Here is a 25,050-nt window from a genome sequence, read left to right on the forward strand (position 1 = left end):
TTACCCGCGCACTTACGTTACCCGTTTCATGCAGACATGCCAGGAACAAACAACAACATCAACCGCGAAAGATGAGATGAGATGCTGAATTCTATTTTTCTTTCGTTCTGCTAGTGGACTGAAGAGACACATGGTTCGGTCTCTTTGTCTGCACTTTAGTGGGAAACACTGACAGGAAGCATGGAGAAAGAAATCATCGCGAACGCGGAAACCCCCTCTTCTCTACCCTCAATCATGCATTTGTGCGGACCAAATCAACGGCGACAAAGGCAAAGACGAAGAAAAACGAGATATCATGCCATGACAGCATGCAACTTGTCCCAAAGAGACAAAGAGGGAAGACGCTTAGGACACACACAAAAGGACCCTCATGCATGCATGCTTTGCTACACGCCCTTTCGTTCCGTCGTCATTTTCTTTTTTTTTGTCTGCTCCCACATGAAAATAATGCACGTGCGAAAAGTACCCACTCTCGCCCGTATTCACTTCCCTCTCCGCCTGTGCAAACAAAGCATGTGGAACTCATGGACCAAGCAGGCAAACAAACCTTCTTCCCAGTGTTGCATGTCGCATGTTGTCGGATTTGCTGGCCCATGCTCACTTTCATTTTCACACACGCGTTCGGAGCACACACTTCTTCATATGTAAACGCGCCTATATTTATTAAATCAAAGCATATCCAAATCACCGACTTCTAGGCACGAGAGATCGCCGTCCTCATCGTCGTCTTGCTGAAACACTCCCGCCTTCCGATCGGTCGTTGATTCGCGTGTCATGCCGAGAGAGCCAACCATCCCGGAACCCACTAATTGCGACCATCCACCAACATCTAGATCCTCTATCCGTTGAGATTCATACGCGGCAGAAAACCGTTTCTGTCCATCCTGTGACCCATCAGTATGCTGTGACTGAAGGCCTTCATTGAACTTGGGCTGCGTCGATCGCTCAACCGAGTTTTCAAACAAGGCGGATTTCGGAGCTTCGTTGACCTCCTCTTCCTCTTCACCCATCTCCCATACAACCTCCTCTTCGTCTTCAGTAGGTCCCTCAGTTGAATGCATGGGCTCATCCTTGACAGGCTTCCGTCCCAGTTGCTGCTCCTCTTCAACCAAAGAGCGTTTCGACGAGAGATCAACTCTGGGAGTATCAGTCTGCCGAGGCACATTTTCCTGCGATGAATGACGACTCGGCTCTTGCTGCGCGGGAATAAAGTCCAACCGACGAGAGTTTGCATATCGAGCCCTTGCAATCGCGCTAGCAGTGTTGCTGTGCGGTGCGACACGCGCGAAGTCCCTCCTGGTTCCTGGGCTGGACGAGTCAGTTACGTGCCCCAGTGCAGCTTCCGTAGAATCAATAGCCTGACCCATTACCTCAGAATGACTATAAGCGTTAGAGAAATTGACTACTTCACCATAATACTTTCGCGCAGAACTGCTGTTCGAACGGCTGGCATAGTGCGTTCGACTCTCCGGGACAATTTCGGACGCGTCATCACTCTCTTCATCGTTCTCCTCGTCTGCTTCGTAGAGCATGTATGTTCGACGAGCTGCAGGCTGAACAGCAGGTTCCGAAGCTGACTCGCTGTCATGGTCGTGCGCAGCATAGTCGGGCTCGTCATAATCATAATCCGAGGCATCTTTGTCTGTATGACCATCCTCATGGTCATCTTCATCCTCGGATTCAAGTAGATGCGGCGGCTCGATGTCGACTTGCCGTACGAGCGGTTTAAGAGCTCTCAGTCGCGGCATAAATTGATCGCCGCTCATGAAGCCGTCTGCAAATTCTGCAGATCAAATATAAGTCATACCAATAATTAGCATTTGGGCTGCATTTTCTGCGATGGCTTTAAACAGCCTTGCAAACGTTGACATACTGCTGCAATGGTCTTTGATAATGGGGCCCCAAATGCTGTTTGAACTCAGCAACCGGGAGTTTCCGACGATAAAGAGATGGCTAAATATGATAAAAAAGCAAGAAGTTACTAAATGGGCACTTTCAAGGGAACTCATGGGAATCATCATATTCCATATCGACGACTAACCGTTTGCTACGCGTCAGCGCAACATTAACACGCTGGCGGTTGTCGATGAATCCGATCGAATCTGTTCTCACTGTTGATACAATGATAACATCCTTTTCAGATCCTTGAAATGCGTCAACAGTCGAGATCTGGACGCCGCCTTTCATTCCAGAGCCTTTCAGCTGTTCGCCCAACTCTGCCTGAATGGCGTCTGCCTGAGATTTGTCTACACATATCGAAAAATATCAATACATTTCTTTGACATACTCGCTACAGCGCCTATGGCAATCAAGTTTTGTTACTTACACAGCGAGATAACGCCAATATCGCTCTCCGGGATATTTAGGTCCAGAAGCTTCTTAATAACTGTGACGACCAGCTTGATCTCTGCTGCATTGGTATACGACTTCGTCCGCGTATTCAGGATCTCTTGACCAGCATTATCTACAAATGTCAGCGTAGGGAGGCCCTCTATCAAAGGTGCACGCTCATCAGGATTTGGCCCAGTCCGCAAAACATTGGAGTAGAACAACGCGTTACTGATCTCTGCTATTCGATGATGACAACGATACTGAGTTCGAAGCATGACCGGCTAAATATTTGGAGAATAGTCATTAGTCAGCGAGGATTCGATGCAAGCAACCAGTTCTACCAACATCTCGACAGATTCAGTGCCGGTACCTTTAGGCCCATCTATCAATAATCATGAAACCGAAGCATGAAAAGTTTAGAATTAAGCAGAAGTAAAGCTATCAGAAGTGCATCGGCATCTCCTATAGTAGATTGCAGGGCTGTACCTCCACAGACCGGTCAAAAAGGGTTCGCGAAAGACCCTTGCCAGCATTGCATTTGTCTTCGCTGGTGCTTATTGGCGGCGAAAGCTGGAGCGGATCGCCCACCATAATTAACTTCTCAGCAGCAGCTCGGCATATGGGTATCAACGACATTGCTTCTAGCAATTGACTAGAAGTACAGAGTCAGGGACTGATCCCTTGAACGAAACCTGTCTTTCACGCAATTCCTCGCTCGTTTGGCATACCTCGCTTCATCCAGGATCACGATCGGAAATGATATATTATCCAAAACTTCGAATGTTGAAGCAATGCAGGTCGCTCCTAAAGTGTAAAGCAGTGTCAGAGATCCTATCATTTCGACCATATTCGAGCAAGCATAGTAAACAGTTTCGAAGGACCATTTACCGACAACATTGGCGCCCTCGACAATACCACGGTTTTCCTGCTTCTGAAACTTCCTCATTGCCTCCCTGACATACTGACGCTCTTTAATAGACAAGCTGTCGTCGTCAAGAATCGACTGAAGCTCTTTGATTTCTACAAATGACACAAAAAGGATATGTAAGAAATGCAGTTAATGGTATAGTCGTATAGTAAACATTCCAATGTCATCGTGGACATTATTCGGGAACATACCTTCAGCTTGTCGATTACTTGTGGATTGTGCAGTGTACGGAAGCACTCTTCTTGCGACCTTTTTTAGGCTGCCGACGCGTACAAACTTATCATAGTTCAGGTCAAGCAGAGCCTAAAATGCACATAAACGTTAGTTATGCTGTTTCAAATGACAACCCATTCTTGTTATAGCAATCGCACAATAGAAGGTACCGTCAAAATCCTATCCACTGCCACGTTCTATACCGCAAAGAAATATGACGTTTAACACCTGTGCTTTCTATCCTCAGATCGGTTATCAAGCTGAAAATTGGCTGCTACGTACTGTCATGGATGCGACCAAGAATCGACAAGATCTCTCTTCCCTTGGAAGAGGACGAGCTTTGTTGATGATATTATCGATAAAGACAATCAACACCGCAATAAGGAAACTATTAGTGCAAGGGGGATAAAGCTGTAAGACGAGAGTTCATGCATCACGAACAGCGCCTCAGAACGCGATGCTCCCTGCTTGCCTTTTTCCAGCACCGAAAACACCTAATAGTCAACAAACAGAATACAAATCAGGATTACACGGAAAAGTATCCCCGAACTGTACAGGCAATGGAGACACTGTATACATACCATGGACCAGAAGAACTGACGATGAATCTGAAGACTTTTGCACCCAACCAGGAGCCCGGATCACAGCCTGCGCAAAATTTCGAAGGACAGTAGCCTGTTCCTCATTCAATCGATACTGAGCAATAGCCTCACGGATCTCCAATTCCACTTCAATGCCGTCCTCATCTGTCAATACAATGCATCCCGATTTCTCGGGAATACGTGAAGGCGCTTTGAAAATTGATGCCTTGGACGCCTTAACGAGCTCTGGAGGCACATAGTTCAACAGGGCCGGAAGTAAAGGCGTGCGGGTCAAATTTTCTGACAAGTTATCTATGTCAAACGTAAACGCGGTGGTTTAGTATTGCTTCAGAAGAGTATGCGCGAAGAGATACTAGATACCTACCTAGCATCATAAACTCGGACATGGCGTTGAAAAGCCGTATAGCGCACACTTGGTTTCCATTCGCGAGTATGTTCCTGGCCGCATTCGAATCTTTTTGGGACAGGCAAAGCAACTAATACATGTAACATTGAGTAATCGATATAGATTATTGGATTGATAGTGGACCAGTGGCTTCGGAAGGAATTCTTACCTCGACATCACTCCCAGATGGCCCATAGAATATCGAGCGTGCAAAAAAAGTCGATGCTGTGTCGAACCGAAGCGTGGTGGAGACCACCCACAAGTCGTCTTTGGAGTATCTATTACACGAAAATAAGCCCAGAAAATGTTTGAATAGATTTCATTACTGTATTTGACGATAAACTAACAACATGCTCAGCGTACTTTGAGTGATGCTCTTTGTTGGTAACAGATAAAGTAGCCCCCTGTTGTGTTGCGGGCTGGACGAGCGCAACGCTTGCTCCCGGAGGATCTGCTCCCTTGAACGATCTTTCACTGTACACAGGAAATCCAGGATAGGCATCGCCTCGTCTCCGCAGTGTCGACCCAGAGTGCATATGTATTCCGCGGCTCCTGTACTGTGCATCCAATGACTCTCCTTCGCTCATGTTGGCATTCGTCTTCATGCTCCACATAGCAATAGCGCTCTCGATCACCACAAGCTGTAGATGCTCGTATATCAGAAAAGACATGCCATCCTTGTACTGGTTGGTGGACATAAATCGAGCTCCAAGCGCCAGTGAACGACGAAGTAATTGATTTGAGTTTTTCCCAGTAAAATTGGTGCAGCGAGCGGCATTTGGAAACTCGAGCTGTGTGCTAGGTGGCCGATGTGGTGATCCCATAGTTAGTTGGATAGACGAGCTTATGGCATTCGGAACTCTCGATAGTCCCACTTTCCGCCTTTTCGGAGCAGGCCTCGCTGTAGTCGTAGCGGTTGCTAGTGTTGCTGTTGTATTCGTAGTCGTAATTCTCGCACTAGATACTGCTTTCGAAAGAGCATTATCCGTTTCAGTTACTGTATGTCTCAACTCCTCCTCCTCATCCATAGTGCTGGGAAATGCTTCCTGAATCTCTTGATAGTCGATTGACTCCCAATCCCCGCCACTTGATGACCAAGATGAGGCTGTCGGAGGTGCTGTATTTGTAAATGGTGACCGCCATTTCTTTCGCTTCGTTTCTTGTGGTATAGTGACCAAAGAAACACTTTCCCCGTCGTTTCCTTGCTGCAACGTGGTCTGATTGACCAACTCAGATGAAGAAGATGCCGAACCATTGGCCGGATGTTTGGCGTTATTCGAAGGCGAGGACAATGCAGTGGATCTCATGGTCGATACTGCTGACGAAGTCGCCATGATGGAAGTCTTTGTTGCTACTGATCTATGTAGCGGCGCTGGAGTCCTACGCACGAGCGTTGCTGGAGCTGGAGTTGGAGTTGAGTGCGATATCTGCCGCTGATCTCCAGAATTAGTGGCGTAGGCTACTGTCAAGTCCTCCACAGTTACTAGATGCTTGTCCATATCCATATCATCGCCAACAGCAATTGCGACTCCGCGGCGGAATGTGCTGTCATTTGAGAGTGCGACCTGCGGGTTAGAGTCAAGTGTTCCAGGCTACATTGCTATCCAATGGACCCATCGATCACGCATACCCCCATGTACCTGTCAAGGACGCCGAACTTGGTGTCATACAGAACCACCTGTGTAAAAGAGCTTGATTACTAAGCTTTCAGAGCTTTCAATGCGATAGTTCAATTCCCTGGATACAATTGCCTCCAATTTACCTTGGAATTGTTGTGGAAGTGTCGAAGGTGGCCTAGTGAGATTCATTCCGTGATTCGACTGATTAGTCCTTTGATCCATTTGAGCAGAAGCTGGTGGAGCACATCGAAACTGTGCGCTGTATCGCCTCATATGTCTTCTGATCTCGTTTATATCCATGTACCATCGTGCCAAGTCTTGGCTTTTTTCAACTTCTGACTCGTGTAGAGGCAGGTAAATTCCGAGTATGGGTTCATGCTGCTGCTTGGCTGACGGTGAGAAGCAATTACCGACATCAGAACTTCGTTGTGTGTCTGTGCGACAGGGCAACGCGTTCGAATTGTTATGATTGGCTCCTTTTGCATTTCTAATCTGTTCAGGACTGCGACATTTGTTCGATCGTTTGCTGGGCGAAGACATAAGGGGGTCAGCTCCTCCCTACCTCTCATTCCTCAACCTCTCATTCATCCTTCCTCCTTCTTCGCCCCAACACATCTATCTACTCTTTCGTCCATTAAACCTACCATAATACACTAATATCCAATCTCAAGATGGCATCAATACAATATACCTATAAAGGAGCAAAATACGACCTGACTATCTCCGCATCGACTACCATTCCCGAGTTTCTGGCGGCAATTTCGGAGCAAACTCATGTGGCCGTATCAGGCCTCAAGGTCATGCACAAGGGCAAGGTCGTCAAGTCTAGCGAAGCCAATGATGCTCAGCCTCTCCTGAAGAGACATCCTGACCTGGCAACTGGAGCCAAGATCTTTGTACTTGGCACGACAGCAGAAGACATCGCTAAGGTTCATTCAATTGACCAGCATATCACTACAAGGAAGAGCTATCGTTCGCCGCCTGCAGCAAAGGTACGAACGAGAGAAGGATTATGTCATTTCAGGATGAAATGTTTACTATGAACCAAACGCTAACATTTTTTTATTTGTGTTCATTGCTATCGTAGCGGGCGAAACCAGTGAGGAATCTTGACGATGACAAGTACACATTTGGAGACATTCAAGTACTACCGCAATTCAGCCAGCAGGACAAAGCCAGGGCAGTGCTGGAGCGACTGAAAAGGGACAAGGGTATCATTGGAATCATGAAGCTACACAAATGGCAGGTCGGATCTCTGATTGAATTGTCACCAGCGGAGAAAACAATTCTTGGGTATAATCGAAACAAGGGAGAGCTGATTGCGTTAAGGCTGCGGACTGACGACCTGGAGGGGTTTCGACATTATGACGCTGTGCGAAAGGTGTTGCTGCACGAGCTTGCACATAATGTAAGTCTCGGAATCCTTCTCGGGGGTGACAGCAACGTGTGGGGATGAGATCGTCCTGGAAGGAAGATGTGCTGACCGTCTACGATTCTGCTTTTCATTACTCCAATACAGGTGTGGTCCGAGCACGACGACAATTTTCACTCACTGAATCGGCAGCTAAATAAGGAGGTGCAGCAGCTGGATTGGACGGCACAAGGAGGAAACAGTGTTTCTAAAGATGTCTTTTTCAACCCATCAAATGGCCTGCAAGGATATCTTGATGATCTCGAGGACTCTGCTGTAGACCAGTCGTGGCAAGGTGGAACCTTTATCCTCGGTGGGGGCAGCAGTCGACGTGACCAGAATTTGACACTGAGTCCGCGGGAACTCGCAGCAAGGGCTGCACAACTGCGGCAGATAGAATCTGAAAAAGACGAAGACGGCATGTGTGGGGCGGCTAAGTAGAGCAGCACCCAAAGCAGTAAAAAAGTATGATTGTTATACTCAGGCGCGTCCAAGTTCGAGTGTGGACACAAATCACGTTTTGTTTGTTTCTTTGGAAACAAAAAAGAAGCCGATGGTGGCAAGTTTTTTTTGTCTCTTGTCTCAGCGCGTTGCTATCCTTTCTCCGTACTCTATCTATAAACCCTTCATACAGCCAGCATGGACCAATACGTCGACAGCCTACAGCAGACCATGCAGCAGGTCCTGTTCTCTAACGACAACAACCTGATCAAGGAGGTAGCCAAATAACGGTTGTTGGAATCTCGCATGCGGTCGAATCAGAACAACGGTGATGCTGTTCCTGAGGAAACTGATCATTCAACATGCCTTTTGGAAATGAATGCCCACCACATAGGCGACCAAGGCTCTGAACACCCAATACTTTACCGACGCCAACTGCGTCCCTGCCCTCGTTCATATTGTCGAAGTTTCGCCACAAAAGGAGGTATGCTGCCCTGCGAGCACTGAGAGGCATGAGCTCGTTACGAATCATTCTCAGGCGCGAATTTTCGCGCTAGATTTTTCTCCCTACGGATGTGTGGACGCTTTTTTTTTGTGCTCTCATACTTACAACTGCATCAATACCTTAGATTCGTCAACTTGCCGCGGTGGAACTTCGGAAGCAGGTCGGAAACTGGTGGTCAAAGCTGGATGATGACACCAGAATCGCAGTCAAGGCACAGCTTTTGAACATAATTGTCAAAGAGCAAGAGTATGTTTCACCAAAGTGTAATCGTATGGTTGATATAGGTGCGCTTATACACGTCTATGTTCTGATCAGACATTTGAAAATGATATAGTCCGTATCCTCGCCACTCCACAGCTCGAGTTATCGCTACCATCGGAAGAGTTGAGATCCCAATCAACACCTGGCCAGAGCTCATCACCTTTTTATTCCAGTGCTGCTCGAGTGCTACTGCAGGACATCGCGAGGTCGGGGTCTATGTCATCTACGCCATCTTTGAAGTGACGGATGCCTTTTCCGACAACTTGGGACAGCTTTTGGAGTTATTCAGTCGTACGATCGTCGACCCAGAATCGCAGGTTGTCCGCACCACGACCGTCCAGGCTCTGGGCAAGATGGCCGACTTTATCGAGGATGATCAAAAGAACGAAATCGCAATGTTCACCGACCTTGTCCCTCAGATGGTCCATGTTCTGAAACAGTGCCTTGATAACAACGACGAAGAGTCCGCCGCCAAATGCTTCGACGTCTTCGACACCCTTTTGCTGCTCGAGATCCCTGTTCTTTCCAAGCATGTCCAGAGCCTAATCGAGTTCTTCCTAAGTGTTGGCGCCAACAAGTCGTACGAGTCCATCATGCGTGTCCAGGGGCTTTCCTTCCTCATGTGGGCAATCGTTTATAAGAAGACCAAGATCCAGCGTCTCAAGTTGGTTGGCCCCATGATCCAGGCACTGATGCCCATCGCTGCTGAGGAGGAGCCTGAAGATACAGACGAAGACTCCCCTGCGCGCCTTGCCTTCAAAGTTATCAATACTCTCGGTACAAACCTCCCTCCTCAGCAGGTGTTTCCCATCGCATCTGAGGGCATACTTACCTACATGCAGAACCCAGATCCTCTGTATCGAAAGGCCGCCATGGTCACATTAGCTGTCTTGATTGAAGGCTCCGTCGATTACATCCGCCCCAAGTTCAACGACCTTTTGCGGATTGTCTGCACTGGCCTCCAGGACCCCCAACCCGCTGTCCGTCGTGCTGCCTGTATGGCTTTGAGCTCCCTCGCAGAGGAATTCGACCAAGAGATTGCAGAAAACCATGCCACGCTGCTGCCATTGGTCTTCAATCTGATGAATGAGCCCACGCTTGAGATCACCAAGCAGGCATGTAACGCCTTGGATGCCATCCTCGAGGGGTTAGGAGACAGCATTCTCCAGTACCTTCCAGAACTGATGCAAAAGCTCCTGCACATGCTGGACAATGCTCAGGGCGAGACTCGCGCCATTGTTGTCGCTGCCATTGGCAGTGCAGCACACGCTTCTGGCGAGGCGTTCACCCATTACTTTACTGAGGTTATCAAGCGCTTGAGGCACTTAATGACTCTTCGCTCGAACGAGGACGAACTCATGTTGCGTGCCGTATCGACTGATGCTCTCGGTGCTATCGCAGAAGCTGTTGGCAAGGAAGCGTTCAGAGTAAGCCTCATTCCTTTCTTTCAAGCTATAGCTGTACGTCCATGAATGCAATACTAACATTACGTCTACTTCAATGCTACAGCCGTACCTGAACGATCTCATGAACTTGGCCATGGAGGGTTTGAACCTGGATAACTCTCGCCTTCGCGAATGTGGCTATTACTTCTTTGCAGGAATCGCCCAAGTGTTTGAGGACGAATTCTCTCCCTATCTGGGTGCTATCGTCCCACAGCTTATCCGCTCCTGTCAACTGGATGAGAACAATACTCGCGTGGAGAACGAGACCGAGGATCTAGACGACGTGGATGCAGATGAAACTGAGGAGGATCTCAACTATGTTTTCAAGTCTGCGATCGCTGACGAAAAGGAAGTTGCTGCGGATACCATTGGCGAGCTCTTCCAGCACACTCGCTCTGCTTTCTTGCCCTATGTGGAGTCGACTGTCAAGGAGTTAGTCGAGCTGTCTGCACATATGGCAGATGGAGTGCGCAAGGCGTCGTGTGCCGCATTATTCAACTTTTTGCGCACGTTCTATAAGATGTCTAACCCAGAAGAGTGGAGGGCTGGTCTTCCTGTTGCGGTTCCCCTCAACAACAATGTGGTGCAGTTGAACTCTTTGGTATTGCCTGCAATTCTTAATATGTGGACAGACGAAGATGAAAAGTAAGTGTGTTTTCTCACATCTGCTGTGTGTTATGAACTATACAAATGAGATATTTCTTGCGCTCCAGTATTAATAGTTCATTGGCGGGTTTCCTCATAGGATGGTTGTTGTCCAAATCTGTCAGGAGATGGTCGAGACTGTCAGACTTTGCGGCCCCGGAATTGTTGCCGAAAGTAAGTATTATATGCCTTCGAGGATGGCGCTTTGTCATACTCGGTCTCTTTGGCAACAACATCTCATCACTTTTCATCATTTTCTATTGTGTAGAGATCGATGCGATCGCCGAACATTTGAACCTGATCTTCGAAAAGAAGGCCTATTGTCAGCAGGAGCTCGCTGACGACGAAGGATTGTTAGATGAGGATGAGCAGGCAGAATTTGATGCCCTGCTGATCTCTGCTGCGTCTGATTTAGTCGGTGCCTTGGCTGCCGTCCTGGGCTCCAGCTTTATCCCATATGCCAAGGTCTTCATCCCCCACATCGCCAAGTACTACAAAAAGTCGAAGCCAAGCACTGAGCGCTCGATGTCGATCGGCTGCTTGGGTGAGATTGCCAATGGTATGGGCAATGGCATTACCGAGTTCTCGGAGCAGCTCTTCCCTTTATTTGTGAAGAGCCTCAGCGATGAGGAGGAAGAAGTCCGCAGTAATGCGGCCTTTGCGATCGGCGCTCTTTGCCAAAACACCACCGTCGACATGTCTTCGTACGTATCTTCTCATATTAGGAAGCGTTTGGTGTTCCTGTGTTAGATACTGATTGGTAGCTGGCTTTATTTGCTTTTTAATATCAATCTAGGCAATATCCTGGTCTCTTGACGGCGTTGTACCCGTTGTTCCAAGGCCAATCTCTGCCAAATGTCACGGACAATGCCTGCGGCGCCGTTGCTCGAATGATCATGAAGCACCCGGATGCAGTTCCTTTGGATCAGGTCCTGCCTGTTTTTGTGCAGGCGCTGCCCTTGAAGTGCGACTTTGAGGAGAATGAGCCCGTGTACAAGCTGCTGTTTTCATTGATCCGCAGCCAGAACGCGTGGGTTGGCAACCACATGGCTCGGTTGTTGGCGATCTTTACCGAGGTCCTATCAAAGGAGGACGAGCTTAAGCCGCATACGCGTCAAGAGATGATTGAGACCATCAAGGGTTTGAACCAGCAGTTCCCCGCACTGAATATTGCGGCTTCGCCCCTGGGCCACTACCTTTCGTAGACGTGACAACGTTTACCATACGTTCTATGAATACAATATCAACAACAGCAACGGACACAACCACAAATTCAGCACAAAGAAGAACCATTCACATTCATACATATATCCTCAATAAAAGCATGCCTTTTCAAATTTATTGTTATGGATAATAGTCGTAATAATAAAACTTGAAAAGGGGAATGACGACTTGAGGGTTTAAATGCTGCTTGGAATGCATGCCTGGCCATGACCATGGCCATGGCCGTCCGGCATGTCACGCGTCACAAGCCCATAGAAGAGTACAAATGAATGGCTCTTTTTCTCCTCCTCTTTTTCTTTCCTTCTTTTCTCTCTTTTCACTTGACTCTCTAAATACTAGACACGCAGGATTTAAGGAATACCAAAACATAGTCCCTACACTGTGCATATCGAACCTCCAAGGAGTTCAATTTCAGGATCGACCAAATACAACAGCCGGACAGCCCAGGGAGCAGGAATAAAGAGCGATGATGAGCGAAGAAGGCCGGGCTATGGTCGGGCTGCTGCTACGACCAACTGAAACCTGTCAATTCATATCAACTCTTGTGTCTGTCTCCGACATTTTCTGTGCTTTCTGCGTTTTCTACTCTGCTGTGTATTTTTTTTTTTTTTGCATTGCATATTTTGTTGCATACATCAACTGCAGATCCTGCAGGAATAGCTTTCACTGGCCCATGCTATATTATCCTTAACTCTGTGTATCATGCCTCAAACATGTTTTATGTCTTCTTTGCAATATCCTCTTTTCTATCCATTACTCTGCTCAGGTGTTGTGCGTAGGCGAGAACGGAAACCTCGAGAACAGGATTCTGGCCATTATTGTCAACACACAAGCCGGAGTAGAGGAGTCATGGTATGATCGCAATTGGGGCAATAAAGGAGGAGAGTGGGACAGGAGACCGCGTGAGTATGTTGAGCCCAATGACGTTCGATCGCAGTAGCTAACCTACTTCTTCGGATGACCATCTTTTCAGCATCTTTATCATCAAAAGGACTGGCCAGATGGCGGGCGTGCTGCAGACAGTGCTGCCGGTCTACTTCGATTTCCGGATCTCTGTTGGTAATAACACTATGTCAGTTCTATGGGAAGAGCGATTTGCTTGAAAGTGCATAGGCTTACCGTGGCCCTTTCCGATGCATTACATAGCCCAAACAAAACCGGTAGACAAGGACGACAAGCAGTCTATTCAAGAATCTAAGAACGGTAACTATAAGAATCAAACTATACAAAGCCGTGAACTTCGACATGGCAATGTTGACTCTATCCTGTCCGGCGCAGTAAAACCAATGCTATACTCTTTGTAGATTTCACGCTCAAGCTGTTCTGTGACCAAACTGAAGTCAGTGTGCAAACAGACGACCTGGAAACACTTCAGGGGCTGCTCAGGGAACTCAGGAGGAGCCATCTTATTGCACGTATGTACTTCCTCTTTCTTTTTTTCTTTCTTTCTTTTCTCTCTCTCTCTCTCTCTCTCTCTCTCTCTCTCTCTCTCTCGAAAAGGCTGGATTCGTGGAGATATTTACATTATAAAATCTCCCCCTAAGTTTTCTAACCCCGTATTTCTTGTCAAATAACAGAGGACGACAACTTCTACGCTGGTGGAAGCAGCCATCGTTGGATTCAGTACTACACAACAACTGAGGACGACCAAAAGGATGCTGAACAGACATCAGGGTCGATCTTGACGATGGACGAATTTATTGCGTCGACCAAGAACCCCTTGGCCAAATATTTCCTTCAATCGGAGGAAAATCAGCCAAGCCTGCCATCTGCAGGGCCTAGACTGGATCTGGGGACGGTCAAGGAAAATTGGGTCGAAAAGGAGATGCGCGCTAGGGAAAACGATTTCACTGAATATGGCTTCATGCAGTATGTGCTGGATTTCGCTTCTATTGTATACGATGTGGCATGTTGATCAGGAAGCGATTGCAAGGTTCTGACACTTGTCTTCTTCATCCTTTTCCCCACGTTAATCATAGTGCGTTCGTGGGCACATGGAATGTTAATGGCAGAAACGCTCCAGAGAAGCTGGATTCTTGGCTAAAAGTCGAGGGTGAAGTCCAACCCGATATATACGTGCTCTGGTAAGAAAGGTTTCTTTTGGATTATTTTTGTCCGCAGAATGGAGTTGCCAGGTAATTAACATTCTGATTGTTCGTGTTTATATCAGCTTTCAGGAGCTTGATTTGAGTGCTGAGGCGTACATTGTACTGGATGGATCGAAGGAGGAAGAGTGGACTAGGGCCATTGCCGAGAGCCTCGGAAGCGGCTATCAAAAGGTATTAGAAAGAGAATTATGTGACCTTCAATTGGAGTTAATTATCTTGTTTTATTAATGCCTCTACATTGTTGACTCTAAATAGGTCATGTCGAAGCAGCTGATTGGACTTTTGATTGTCATGTATGTGGCGAAGGACCATGCAAAGTACATCAGGGAGGTTACCGCTCACTCTGCGGGTGTCGGCATCATGGGCATGCTCGTAAGGCTTTTTAAATACTTGAAAACAAATGATATTCTGCGCAAATCCACAAGGGCCAGTTTAGTAATTTCCAAACTACATACATTCTCACATCTTAGGGAAACAAAGGCGGTGTGTCGATACGTATTCGATACAAGGACTCGTACTTCTGTTTTGTCGACTCTCACCTCGCAGCAGACACCAACCAGATCGACCGAAGGAACCAGGATTACCAGGAGATCTGTCGTAGGCTCACTTTCCCCTCGGCGAGCCCATACGACATTACGAAGAGCCCGGCAGGAAATGCCGCCCTTGGTGTTGCCAACAAAATGGTCTCAGTTTTCGACTGCGAGTAAGGATCTTACTGTTATCATAATGCATGACGTCCTTGAAATATCTCAACGAGGATATAATAATGGTCTAATGGTTTTTATTTTCATTTCTTTTGTCCAGCCATACCATCTGGGCAGGAGATTTGAACTATCGCCTTGGGCTCCCCGAAGACCAAGTCAAGAACCACTTAAAGACTAACGACTATGAGGCGCTCATGAAACACGATCAGTTGACGGCGCAGAGGTCACTGCTAAAGGCGTTTTCGGATTTCGAGGAACATCCCATCTACTTTCACCCAACCTACAAGTACGATGTCGGCACCAGCACATGGGATTCCAGGTAAAGTGGAGCTAGCGATGATGGCCTAGTGTAGTGTACGAAAGTTCATATGAGATACTGACGTGGTATATGTGGTCGTTTTCTGCAATAGCGAGAAGCGTCGTGTACCCGCATATACGGATCGCATTCTATGGCGCACCAAGGATTCGGCAAAAGACAGTGCCGAGGCGTTGTTTTACAGGTCCCATATGGATATGACAATCAGCGACCACAAACCTGTCAGCGCATACTTCAAGCTCAAGGTATGCTGAGGATATTTGATCTTTTTTTGAGACCCAGCCGCTGCCACGGTGCATCTTGACGCTTATGTTTTATTTTGCCCTTACTTTTACGCTAATCTTATAGGTCAAGACGCTCCTGCATGCCAAGCAGGCAGAGGTGCATCAAGCGATCGTCAGGGAACTGGACAAGTACGAGAATGAGTGTATGCCCGACGCCACGATCTCTTCGTCCAACATTGTTTTTGAGGAAGTTCGATATCTCGAACCTAAGAAGACATCGATCGTGATTAAGAACACAGGACAGTTCCCGGCACAGTACCGATTCAAGCCCAAGCTGCAGGATGAGCGATTCTGTAAACCGTGGACATGGGCGAACCCGCCTGTCGGGATGATTATGCCTGGTAAGGAACGACGACATGGTTTATATAAACGCAGTATTGAAGAAAGTGGTACTTATGTCATGTCCTTTATTTCTTTTATGTAAATGCTTGACTAGGCGAGAGCGCGAAGTTGCATATCACGGTGATGGTGGATAACGAATCGGCGCCACTGCTCAACACTGGCAAGGAAAAGATGGACGATATTCTGATTCTGCATCTGGAGCATGGCAAAGACTACTTCATCTCTGTCTCGGGATCGTATGTTCGCACCTGCTTTGGCAACTCTTTAGAATGGCTCTCGCGACTGGACCGACCTATTCGACTCTGGAATCCAGAGGAGGATGAGGATGAGGATGAGGACGACACGGCAACGCTGTATGATCCGTATAGCGTCCTTGGAACAAAATCGTCGATGGGCAGCATCAAGGACTCGGCAGCCATGTCTGCCAATAGTGGATCAGCCAAGCAGGTCAAGAACGCAAAGTCGCTGGATTCCTTGTCTGATAAGAATTCGATCGGACGCAAGAATAATATTGAGACGGTGTTGGCGAACACTCAAATTTCGGATGAGAAGGCTTCAGTGCCAGTGAAGAAGCAGAAGCCGGCAAGACAGTTGAGTTTGCCAAAGGATCTGTGGCGGATCGTTGATTTCATCTACAAGTACGGGTTCTCTGTGGTAAGTGTAGCACTAATATACCCTTGGTGAACAGAGTCCTTTATGTCTTGCTGTCCTGCGGAATATCTGATCCTTCCTTTTTCTTTTGGTCGACAGGATAATCTGTTCTTGCTTTCGGGAGATCAGTCGACAATGTCGTATATCCGTGAATGTTTGGACACGGGCGAAGAATTCGACTTGAGGCGACTTTTGGGCAAACCCGCTCAACAGGATACCGAGGCCGGAGCTGCAGAAATCAAATCTGATAACGCCGCTACATCTAAACAGCTGCCACAACAGAACACGCCTAAGGACAAGGCGAAACTATCTAACAAAGACGGCAAGGACACAGACACGCAAAACGAAAAGGACGCTACACATCCTGTTGTTTCATCGTCATTGACTTTACCCCCTCGAGGATCTCCGTCAGACCTCAAACCCCAGATCGCGCGTCCAGTTTCGATTATGAACGGCATCCCACCCAAGGCTGCGACATTCGGATTGGGTGAAAATCGCGGGGTCCATTCCATGGCTGAAGTTCTCTTAAGGTTCCTGGAATCTCTCCGCGAACCCGTAGTTCCGACAGAGATGTACTACCGAGCTCTTGAGGTTGCAGGGCACCAGCAGGCCGCATATGGACTCTTGGATCTCATGCCCCCGGTGCATGTGAACGTGTTTGTGTATATCACCAGCTTTTTGAGGGAACTGATCTTGGTTGGTGGAAATCATTTAGGTGGTTCTCAGGATGCTGATGATGGCGCCAAGGAGGGTACTTCTGTCATAGCAGGCAGCAATAACACCGGCAGCAACAATGTTAGTATTGGCTCGGGTGCAAACAGCAGCAATAACAGGGTGTTGCAGAGCAATTCAGGATCGATCTATAACGGGGCCGAGCCTCCGAGCGGCGGAGTCCGTGCAAAGAGAGATGACGAGGATTTTAGGGTTGCCAAGCTAGGTAAGGGCCTTGGTTCCTAGACTGCAAAATGGGTAGGAGGGAAAGTTCTCCGTTACATCAAAGATGAATTGGACTAATATTCTTTCTATGTATATTTGGTTGCATGCCATAGCTTCAGTATTCTCCTCGGTGATGCTCCGCCCTCCACCTGGTGCAGAACGTCTGTCGGAGATCGAGGCCCTGAAGCGAAAGACGTTTTTGATGCAGTTCCTCCAAGAGCCCGCGGAAGAAGAAGGGTTGGGAGGACCTGGAGGACTGGGTGGACCGCCACCTCCGAGTTCTGCAGCAACAGCAACAGCAGTTCTTCCGCCCGCTTTATCGATGCCAGGCTCTTTTGCAGTCAATGCTTCAGTAACAGGTCCGACACATGCCGCACAGTCTGAGAACACAGAGGAGGATTCATGATCCGAGGCCAAGCTTGTGCAAACATAGAGAAAGCCAGGGATTTTACACAGAACATTACAATAAAAAAATGAAGGCTATGATCATAGCAGGCGTTTGGTTTTTATTCTTATTTTTTGGTGTCGATATTACTGCGAAGAGGGGAGGGATACAAGTAAATAAAAAGTGTTGGTACAAAGGTCATGTAAAAATGCACCTATACGGGTTCATCATGGATGGGGTATGTAAGAGTACCAAAAGTACTGGATCGTGTCCGCGTTTCTATATTTTTGTTTGTCGTTTTGTAGGCAGGGTATTTCGTACAGTGCGTCTTGGTAGTCGTCTTCAGCTCCTTCCTCTCGAGTAACTCTGGAACAAGATCGGCTTGGTCTCGTACCGGGCCACGACCCTCTGCTCCGTCGGATGGATCAACTCAAACTTGAATACATATCCTGGATCACGCAGATTCGTCAGTGCAAGCGACTTGCGCTCCTTGCTAGAGGACGACGCAGAAGTCGATGTCGACGTCGATGTTCCCGCAACTTGCTCCTCCGCTTGTCGATGTTTCATACCCCCGGTTCGCTTGGCCCGTTCTCGCTGGAGCAAATGATGCAGACTTGAGCAGTTGACCTTCGCCTTAACCTCGCATACCCCGTCGCGCAGCTGAACAACTCCCGAGTTGTTCGTATTGGGACTACTGTTGCTACTGCTGCCGCTGCTGGTATCGCTGATTTGAGACGCAGCAGCTCCTTGTGCAGCCACTGGCATTGAAGGTCGGGAGGTCATTGAAGATGTACCGCCAGGGATATAGAACTGCAAGATCGGATAGACTGAAGGATCGACAGTCGACCGCCTCGATGGGGATAACTTCTTTTGCTCATGCAAGAACCTAGAACATGGCTGACACGAGCCCACCAATGGAACACCGTCGCCATGGCTGTGTTGTGCTTCTGAAGATGATGAAACATTGTCGATATTTTCCGTAGGAACGCTCACGCTCAACTGGCCGAGCTCGATGGTCGTTTTCAGGACATAGGTCATCTCTGTCAGTATCGAAGCCGGTTTTCCACTCGTACGTTTGACCATCTCATGAGGGAATCGGATACCAAGGTAGTCTATTGGCATGGCCAGATACCCTGGTCCGGACGACGTCCACAGTCGGACCTCAATCGCAAATGAATCGCCTGTCCTGAACAACTCTGGAGGTGTGGATGAATTTGACGGCAGTCTTGCGGATGATGGTGCTGGTGTTGTCGGGGTCAGCTTCTTGAAAACCGCCTCCATCTGTACACCTTCCGACGGCAACGTTGTTAGATGCAGCCGATTCAACCGCTCTTGGACTTCAGAGTAAATGCCGCTATGATAACCAGACTCGGGGTTGACATTCGTGTACAGTTCTGCGCCGTGCTCAGCTGTGTCTGCCTTGACAACCTCGGTATTGACCGTGATCAAGCCGTCCGTTCCAACAATCTGCAATGGTGGCAAATCCTGCTGATCTAGCGGCGGCATTTCATGATGAACACGGATACTCTGGATATTGTCAGCTAACTTCGCCATCATATCGTATCCATTCAAAGTCAATGGTTCCGATGTGGATTCGACTCGAATTCTTGGAATGCCGCCCATGGTGGGAGACATAGACGTGGCTGTAACGAGTCCTAAGCTGGGGTTGCTATCGCTGTCATATGAGCTACTCGAACCCTCGCCCTCCTCTTTTTCCACTCCATCCATCTCTGACTCATCGTCGACTGTATCCAGAGCAACCCCTGATGGAGCAGGAGCGGCATTGGAGAAACGAGCGCAGCTGACAGACAGAAAGCGACACATGGCCAGGGTCGGCTCCACTCTACGTGGCAGATGTGCATAAAACTCCTGAGGGCTGCTTGCGCCTGATGACGATGCTCCAGCTACGATTGTTCGACAAAGAAACATGTCATTAGGTACAACGCAGTACGTCAACAATTTCACATATCTATCAGCAATAAAGTCCTCCGTACTAAGTCCACTTACCAATGATAAGAAGCCTGGCCATGGTCTCATTGCGTTTGAGGACTGCATACATCAGTGGTGTCATCGCATACATGTCCTGTGTCTCGATGTCGCAGCCCTCTTCGATAAGCCTAGTGGTCAGACGGTCGAATCCCAAGAGGATGCTGAGGTGCAGCATATTGCTTCCGTCTTCCAGCTGCAACGAGATATCCATCTTCCGCGGTACGTGATCCAGTGTCTCCAGGATTCCCTCTTCCACTTGGTTCAATGACAGCATGGGCGTGTCTGTATCCAACGTGGGTCCCCCCTCCATGTTGTCCATCATCAAGACGCTTCCTGACCGTGGTGACGTGGCGAGGCCGGGGATGTTCCTCAGGATGTCCGTAGCGTTTCCTCTTTGGCCTGTCGCCTGAGCGTGCATGTATTCCAGTGCCCGATGAGCGAGACGAAGCTGAAGCTGAAGAATCAGCACTTCCGTCTCATTGTCATCCGTATACGTAAACTGGCCCAGATCTGCGAACGTGTTTCCTACATTGTCGTAGATGGAAATCGGCACGGTCCCTGGCAAGGGGCTCTCCGGTGTCTTGCAGACGATCATGTTGGCCGTCTCGACGATAATGTCATGTGCAGGAAAGCACCCGAAATAAGGCACCATTCCCTCGCGAAAGAACGTTCCCCTAAGAATCACATCCGTCTTCTTTCTGATCGGTCCGTGGTTAGGTCGAACTTCTGTGACTCTGGGATACTGAGATTGTTGCTGGTGCATCATCTCGGAAGATGCCTGCCCGATCGCCATGAAGGGTTGAGCACTATTGTTACCGCCTACACTGGAATCTCCGCTGTTGGACCGATCACCATATGATCCCATCAAGGGCGCTTGGGATAAGTCGTTTGGCAAGAAGGCCATTGCAGACGGGAAATCTCCATTATTGGCGGCCAGTGGTCCTGCGCTCATGAATTCCCTCGGTTGATCTCTATTGCCGCCCGGGAGAGGTAAGGTGATGTTGGGTGCACTGTTCTGTCGTTTGACGGTTTTCGTCTTTGGTGTAGGTCCTGCTTTAGTGACTTTGGTTGGTCGCAGATGTGGGTAGACACGCTTAGCCTTGTGGTGGCCCGAGCACATGATTGGGTGGGTATAGCAGGTCGAGATAGTTTCGCCATCATCTTCGGGAGCAACAGCCTCTGGAGCCGGGGCAGATGCTGGTATGCTGTTGGTGCGCTTTAGTCTGAACTCAAAGATGTACCGGTCCTTGTTGCCTCGCTCGCCGTGGTCGGTGGAGGAGCAGAGGACTTTGGCCAGCATGGTGATTGAGCCGGTGGTGGTGTCAATGTGCGCATAAGTTGCTGGATCGGTTACCGAGGGTGACAGCTGATCGAGCAGGACGAGAATAGGCGATGAGGGTCCATACTTTTTACGAGAGGGGGCGAGGGAGGATTGGAAGGATGAAGGAGCAATTGAACAGATCAGGAATGTTTTGTTAAGGATCAATATTTAACTCATTTGGGTTACACGACGCAGCTATGCAGCGCCAAATTAAAAATTAAGGCAGAGGACATGACGACAGTCTCTGAAATGAAAAGCCAATATTCCGTCGTCTTTACCTTGTGGCAGCACTTGGCACAGGCGCCCTTACGGATCTGCCCACTCTTGGCCAGATGCACAGCAATCTCGAGTGTCAATGGCTCGGCCTCGGCCTTGGGCTCACCTGCCGTGTTGATCGCCTCACGGCGACCAACTCTCAAGGACGGGAATCGGGTGGAAGTGTGCTCGAGTCTGTTTCTGGAGAGATGCAGCTTGATCAGGAACTGCTGGCCAGTTCGGACCTCGTCAACAATCGGTGTCGGGATGGCCACGCCGGTGGACGAAATTTCTTCGAGCTGATCCTTCTTCTGGATGATTCTTGCTTCGAGGGAGTAAGATGACATCGAATCGGTCTTAAAAAAAAAAAGGCGCACAAGCACACAGCCGGCACAAAGAGAATGCAGAGATGACGAAGAATGTTTTGTTCACACTTTAGTCACGTTTACTCGGATGAAGATAAGCAGGAAAGAGGTAAGGGAAGTGGGAGAAGAGTGGGCAAGAAGACGAGGAGACAGGCGGATGGGATCCGATCGCCAAGGTCTAGACTCTCCAGCTCTCAATCCAAGTATCCATTCCATTCCGCCAAAGCAACTTACACCAAACGACGAAAGTATGTGCCATTTAATGTACGAACAATTAGCAAAATCGCAGAATCGCAGAAAAAATAAAATAAAAAATATTACAATTGCACAGCTGGGGTCAATAACTAAGAGAGAGAATTCAGGGCTGAATTGACATGCAGGGAGGTAGAGCAAGGGACGCGAACGAGGATTTTTTTTTTCCTACTGTTATACGTGTTTCTGTATAATAATGCGAACCTACAAAAAAAACCAAAAACCAAAAAACAACAAACAACAAAAAACCTACCTCGTCTACGGTGCTGGGAATCCTGGTATGCATATCACTCCCTACACTCGAATAGGAAAGCCGACGAATCACTTCATCGGCTATAGATGCATAGGCAAGGTGGGGCAGGGTAGAGTGGGGCGGGCGAGTTGGTGAGTATACGATCAACCGATGGGTTATTTGTTGTCGGGAAAAAAAAAAAAAAAAGAGACGCAAGAGAAATGTGCGAGAGCGCGAGTTTGGAGTTTTATTAGCTCAAGTTGCCATGTCCTTTTTTTCGTTATTATTTTTTTTTTGTCGCGAAAATGATGTCTATTGCCCTGTGACAAGTCCCAGGTATGTAAGTGCAGATATGTTTCGCATCCACACAAATTCCCGAAGAACCTTTTTTTTTTTTTTTTCGCCATACGCGATACATCTGTTTATAGAAATATATCGCACTATGACGGTCGAAAAGGAAGGATAGACAATGCGCAATGCACAATGTCGCAAGTCCACGTTTCGCGATTCGCGAAATTCATAGTTTGTTCGCAACTTGCCTGTTTCTGACGGACTCGTACCTGCGCCTGGAACTGCCAGAGTGCGATGGCTGAGAAGATCATCTGCCTTTGTCCACGAGATATAGCCGGGATCGCCATCACCCATGCTGCCGTCCGCCACATTGTCAGCGGCGCTGCTGCTGCTGGGATAAGACGACATATCGGCCATATTACTGTGGGGGTCGTTGCTGTCGAGCACGAATGGGGAGGATTGCACTGCAGCGGAACCTTGGGTTGGTGGCGATGGTTGTGACTGTGCTGTATCTGATCGAATAGATGGAGAGAAGGACGTTTGTGTTTGTTGCTGTGCATGCACCTGTGCTACTGGGGTTTGTTGCGGTGGTTGTGAGAAGAGGGAAGAAGAAGAAGAAGGCGAATCACTCAATCCATTCAATTGCGGTTGTTGCTGTTGCTGAAAGAGCTGAAAGCGATCTGGGATTTGATCTGGGTTGGGTAAAGAATTGTGTCGAACGGGCTGTGAATGAAACTGCTGTTGCTGTTGATGGAGGGGGTTTGAGGAGGATGAGAATGGGTGGTGAGGGTGCAGAGGAAGAGGAGGCATGGCCAGGATACCCATTGGTGAAGCTGGTCCTGTGAGAGAAAGTGGGGTGGAAGACAAGAAAGATGAGGAAGCGATGGAAGATGTAGAAGGAAGAAAGTGCTGCTGTTGCTGCTGTTGCTGTTGCTGTTGCTGTTGTTGCTGTTGTTGCTGTTGTTGCTGTTGAACCAGTTCCTGGTGAGAGAATTGAAGAGGATGCAAAGGATGTGAAGAATGGGCGGAGGATACCGAGTGTGAAGAAAGATATTGTTGCTGTTGCTGTTGCTGTTGCTGTTGCTGTTGATACGAGGATGAGCCAGGAGGAAGCAATGAAGATGAAGATGAAGAAAGCGAGGGAGGAGGATGTTGACCAGAGAGGAGCTGTGAGGGAGAGGATAAAGAAGATGGCCCAGAGAAGGAGTGGTGTCTGAGAGGTGCAAATTGCCGTCGCTGTTCAAATGGCCGACTCTGTTCCAACAGCCAGTGTCTGCGCTGCTGTAACTGGAGCTGTTCGATGTGGACCTGTGCCTGGTGCTGCTGGCGCTGCAGTGCGATCTGTCGCTCGTGGTGCTGGCTGATGCTGTACTGGTTGTGCTGGTTGTGCTGGTTGTGGACCTCTTGCGATGGTGGCGGTGGCTGTGGGGGTTGCTGATTCGTGGGATGCGGAGGGTAATACGGGAGTTCGTGCGGATATTTATCTAGATCATGCTGTGGTGCTTGCTGCTGGACCTGACCTTGTCCTTCCTTGTGCTCTTGTAGACCCTGCAAGATAAAGGTCTGCTGCTGTTGATGCTGCTGTTGCTGATGTTGATACAGATGCTGTTGCGACACGAATGGATCAACAGAGCGTGAATGCGATAATGGGGCAGAGTACCCAGAAGGGATCGATGCTGTGGCTGCAGGCGCGATAGATAGATTACCCCCTCTAATGTTACTCTGAGTATTGGACGGCTCAGAACTAGGCGAAGACGCAGTTGAGGCCGTGTTCGAGGACAGTGCCGTGACCACGAATTCTGATCCCGAAAAGGATCGCTGCTGGCGACTCATCCTTTTTTGCGATGATGGAGGAGGGCAAGGGGAATCAGGCTGATTCGCAGAAAAAAAAAGAGATCACGGTGCCTTCTGTCGGCACTGTCGCAAGATGTACGCTGCAAGGGCGACAGGAACAAGGGCAATCGGGGCTCTTTTTCTCGCAAACGCTCTCTGGCGATATGGGCCCTTATTGTATTACTTTTATTGAAAAGAAGTGGAAGAGCGGATAAAAAGAAACCGGTTGCTGGTGCGCTTTTGTATCGTTCGGGTTGGTGCGGCGGGTGTGGATGTTAATAAAAGTGTATTGTAGTTGCCGAAAACTCGGGTTCGAAGATGTTGTCCCAAAGAAGCAGTACCGCAGAAGTCAAGTCGAGCAGGGAAAAGAGGAATGTTGCGGTGTAGTTCTTACGGTGGATATGCGAGGCGTGGGTGCGTGGGTGCGTGAGTGCGTGTGCGAATGTGTGGGTTAGTGTGGCAGAAAGAGGGAAAGAGAGGAAGGAGAGGCGAATGCGCATCTTCGGGTATTGGCCTTCCCTTCTCTCGCGGAGGTGACAGCATTGACTAGATCCACATCGGGAAACCTTATTTTCTGTTACATGAATTAGATGGGAGCGAGTTTGTGTCTTTTACGGGAATCCACAGGAACAGACAGGGAGCAAGAACAGGACACATCGATCTCGCTGCCGGACACATACGCGCCAAGCATACCGCATTATCCTTTTTGCGCATCGCTCATTTGTGCTCCTTTGAATTGTTTCGCCAAAGTCTTGAACAGCACACCCAAAACAAGG

At 48.5% G+C, this 25,050-nt stretch overlaps 6 protein-coding genes across 6 annotated transcripts; 3 read left to right on the forward strand and 3 right to left on the reverse strand.

Annotated features, from left to right (window-relative positions):
* Positions 1-596: 596 nt before the first annotated feature.
* BC939DRAFT_58909 (AAA domain-containing protein) lies at positions 597-2,308 on the reverse strand. Its single transcript, XM_051561767.1, has 3 exons — positions 2,042-2,308; positions 1,874-1,953; positions 597-1,783 (listed from the first exon to the last, which is right to left on the reverse strand). Exons 1-3 carry the CDS (start codon positions 2,185-2,187, stop codon positions 669-671), a joined length of 1,341 nt encoding a protein of 446 aa, XP_051414878.1. The 5' UTR covers positions 2,188-2,308; the 3' UTR covers positions 597-668.
* Positions 2,309-3,540: 1,232 nt separating this feature from the next.
* On the reverse strand, positions 3,541-6,521 carry BC939DRAFT_443145 (uncharacterized protein). The gene is made up of 10 exons (XM_051554495.1): positions 6,383-6,521; positions 6,222-6,253; positions 6,100-6,137; positions 4,823-6,004; positions 4,629-4,737; positions 4,439-4,550; positions 4,054-4,365; positions 3,945-3,966; positions 3,755-3,860; positions 3,541-3,669 (listed from the first exon to the last, which is right to left on the reverse strand). Exons 1-10 carry the CDS (start codon positions 6,492-6,494, stop codon positions 3,616-3,618), a joined length of 2,079 nt encoding a protein of 692 aa, XP_051414879.1. The 5' UTR covers positions 6,495-6,521; the 3' UTR covers positions 3,541-3,615.
* A 49-nt stretch (positions 6,522-6,570) lies between these two features.
* Positions 6,571-8,096, forward strand: BC939DRAFT_443148 (WLM domain-containing protein). The gene is made up of 3 exons (XM_051554496.1): positions 6,571-7,070; positions 7,166-7,486; positions 7,598-8,096. The coding sequence occupies exons 1-3, from the start codon at positions 6,750-6,752 to the stop codon at positions 7,928-7,930; spliced, it is 975 nt and encodes a 324-aa protein (XP_051414880.1). The 5' UTR covers positions 6,571-6,749; the 3' UTR covers positions 7,931-8,096.
* BC939DRAFT_408202 (armadillo-type protein) lies at positions 8,078-12,137 on the forward strand. Its single transcript, XM_051552880.1, has 8 exons — positions 8,078-8,206; positions 8,325-8,414; positions 8,560-8,681; positions 8,770-10,123; positions 10,206-10,786; positions 10,887-10,960; positions 11,055-11,490; positions 11,583-12,137. The coding sequence occupies exons 1-8, from the start codon at positions 8,129-8,131 to the stop codon at positions 11,989-11,991; spliced, it is 3,144 nt and encodes a 1,047-aa protein (XP_051414881.1). The 5' UTR covers positions 8,078-8,128; the 3' UTR covers positions 11,992-12,137.
* Positions 12,138-13,011: 874 nt separating this feature from the next.
* On the forward strand, positions 13,012-17,757 carry BC939DRAFT_474704 (Endonuclease/exonuclease/phosphatase; the record flags this gene model as incomplete). The annotated part of the gene is made up of 14 exons (XM_051558439.1): positions 13,012-13,069; positions 13,157-13,213; positions 13,315-13,425; positions 13,588-13,879; positions 13,990-14,094; positions 14,181-14,289; positions 14,374-14,490; positions 14,589-14,821; positions 14,923-15,141; positions 15,233-15,383; positions 15,487-15,763; positions 15,859-16,418; positions 16,515-17,352; positions 17,465-17,757. 14 exons carry the CDS (start codon positions 13,012-13,014, stop codon positions 17,755-17,757), a joined length of 3,420 nt encoding a protein of 1,139 aa, XP_051414882.1.
* Positions 17,758-17,842: 85 nt separating this feature from the next.
* Positions 17,843-23,386, reverse strand: BC939DRAFT_443157 (uncharacterized protein). The gene is made up of 5 exons (XM_051554497.1): positions 22,690-23,386; positions 22,172-22,251; positions 21,325-21,657; positions 19,744-21,130; positions 17,843-19,640 (listed from the first exon to the last, which is right to left on the reverse strand). Exons 1-5 carry the CDS (start codon positions 23,264-23,266, stop codon positions 18,079-18,081), a joined length of 3,939 nt encoding a protein of 1,312 aa, XP_051414883.1. The 5' UTR covers positions 23,267-23,386; the 3' UTR covers positions 17,843-18,078.
* Between the last annotated feature and the right edge of the window lie 1,664 nt (positions 23,387-25,050).

The sequence above is a fragment of the Gamsiella multidivaricata genome, assembly GCF_025024155.1.
Source record: "Gamsiella multidivaricata strain RSA 2152 chromosome Unknown BC939scaffold_14, whole genome shotgun sequence".
NCBI classification, from domain to species: Eukaryota; Fungi; Mortierellomycota; class Mortierellomycetes; order Mortierellales; family Mortierellaceae; genus Gamsiella; species Gamsiella multidivaricata.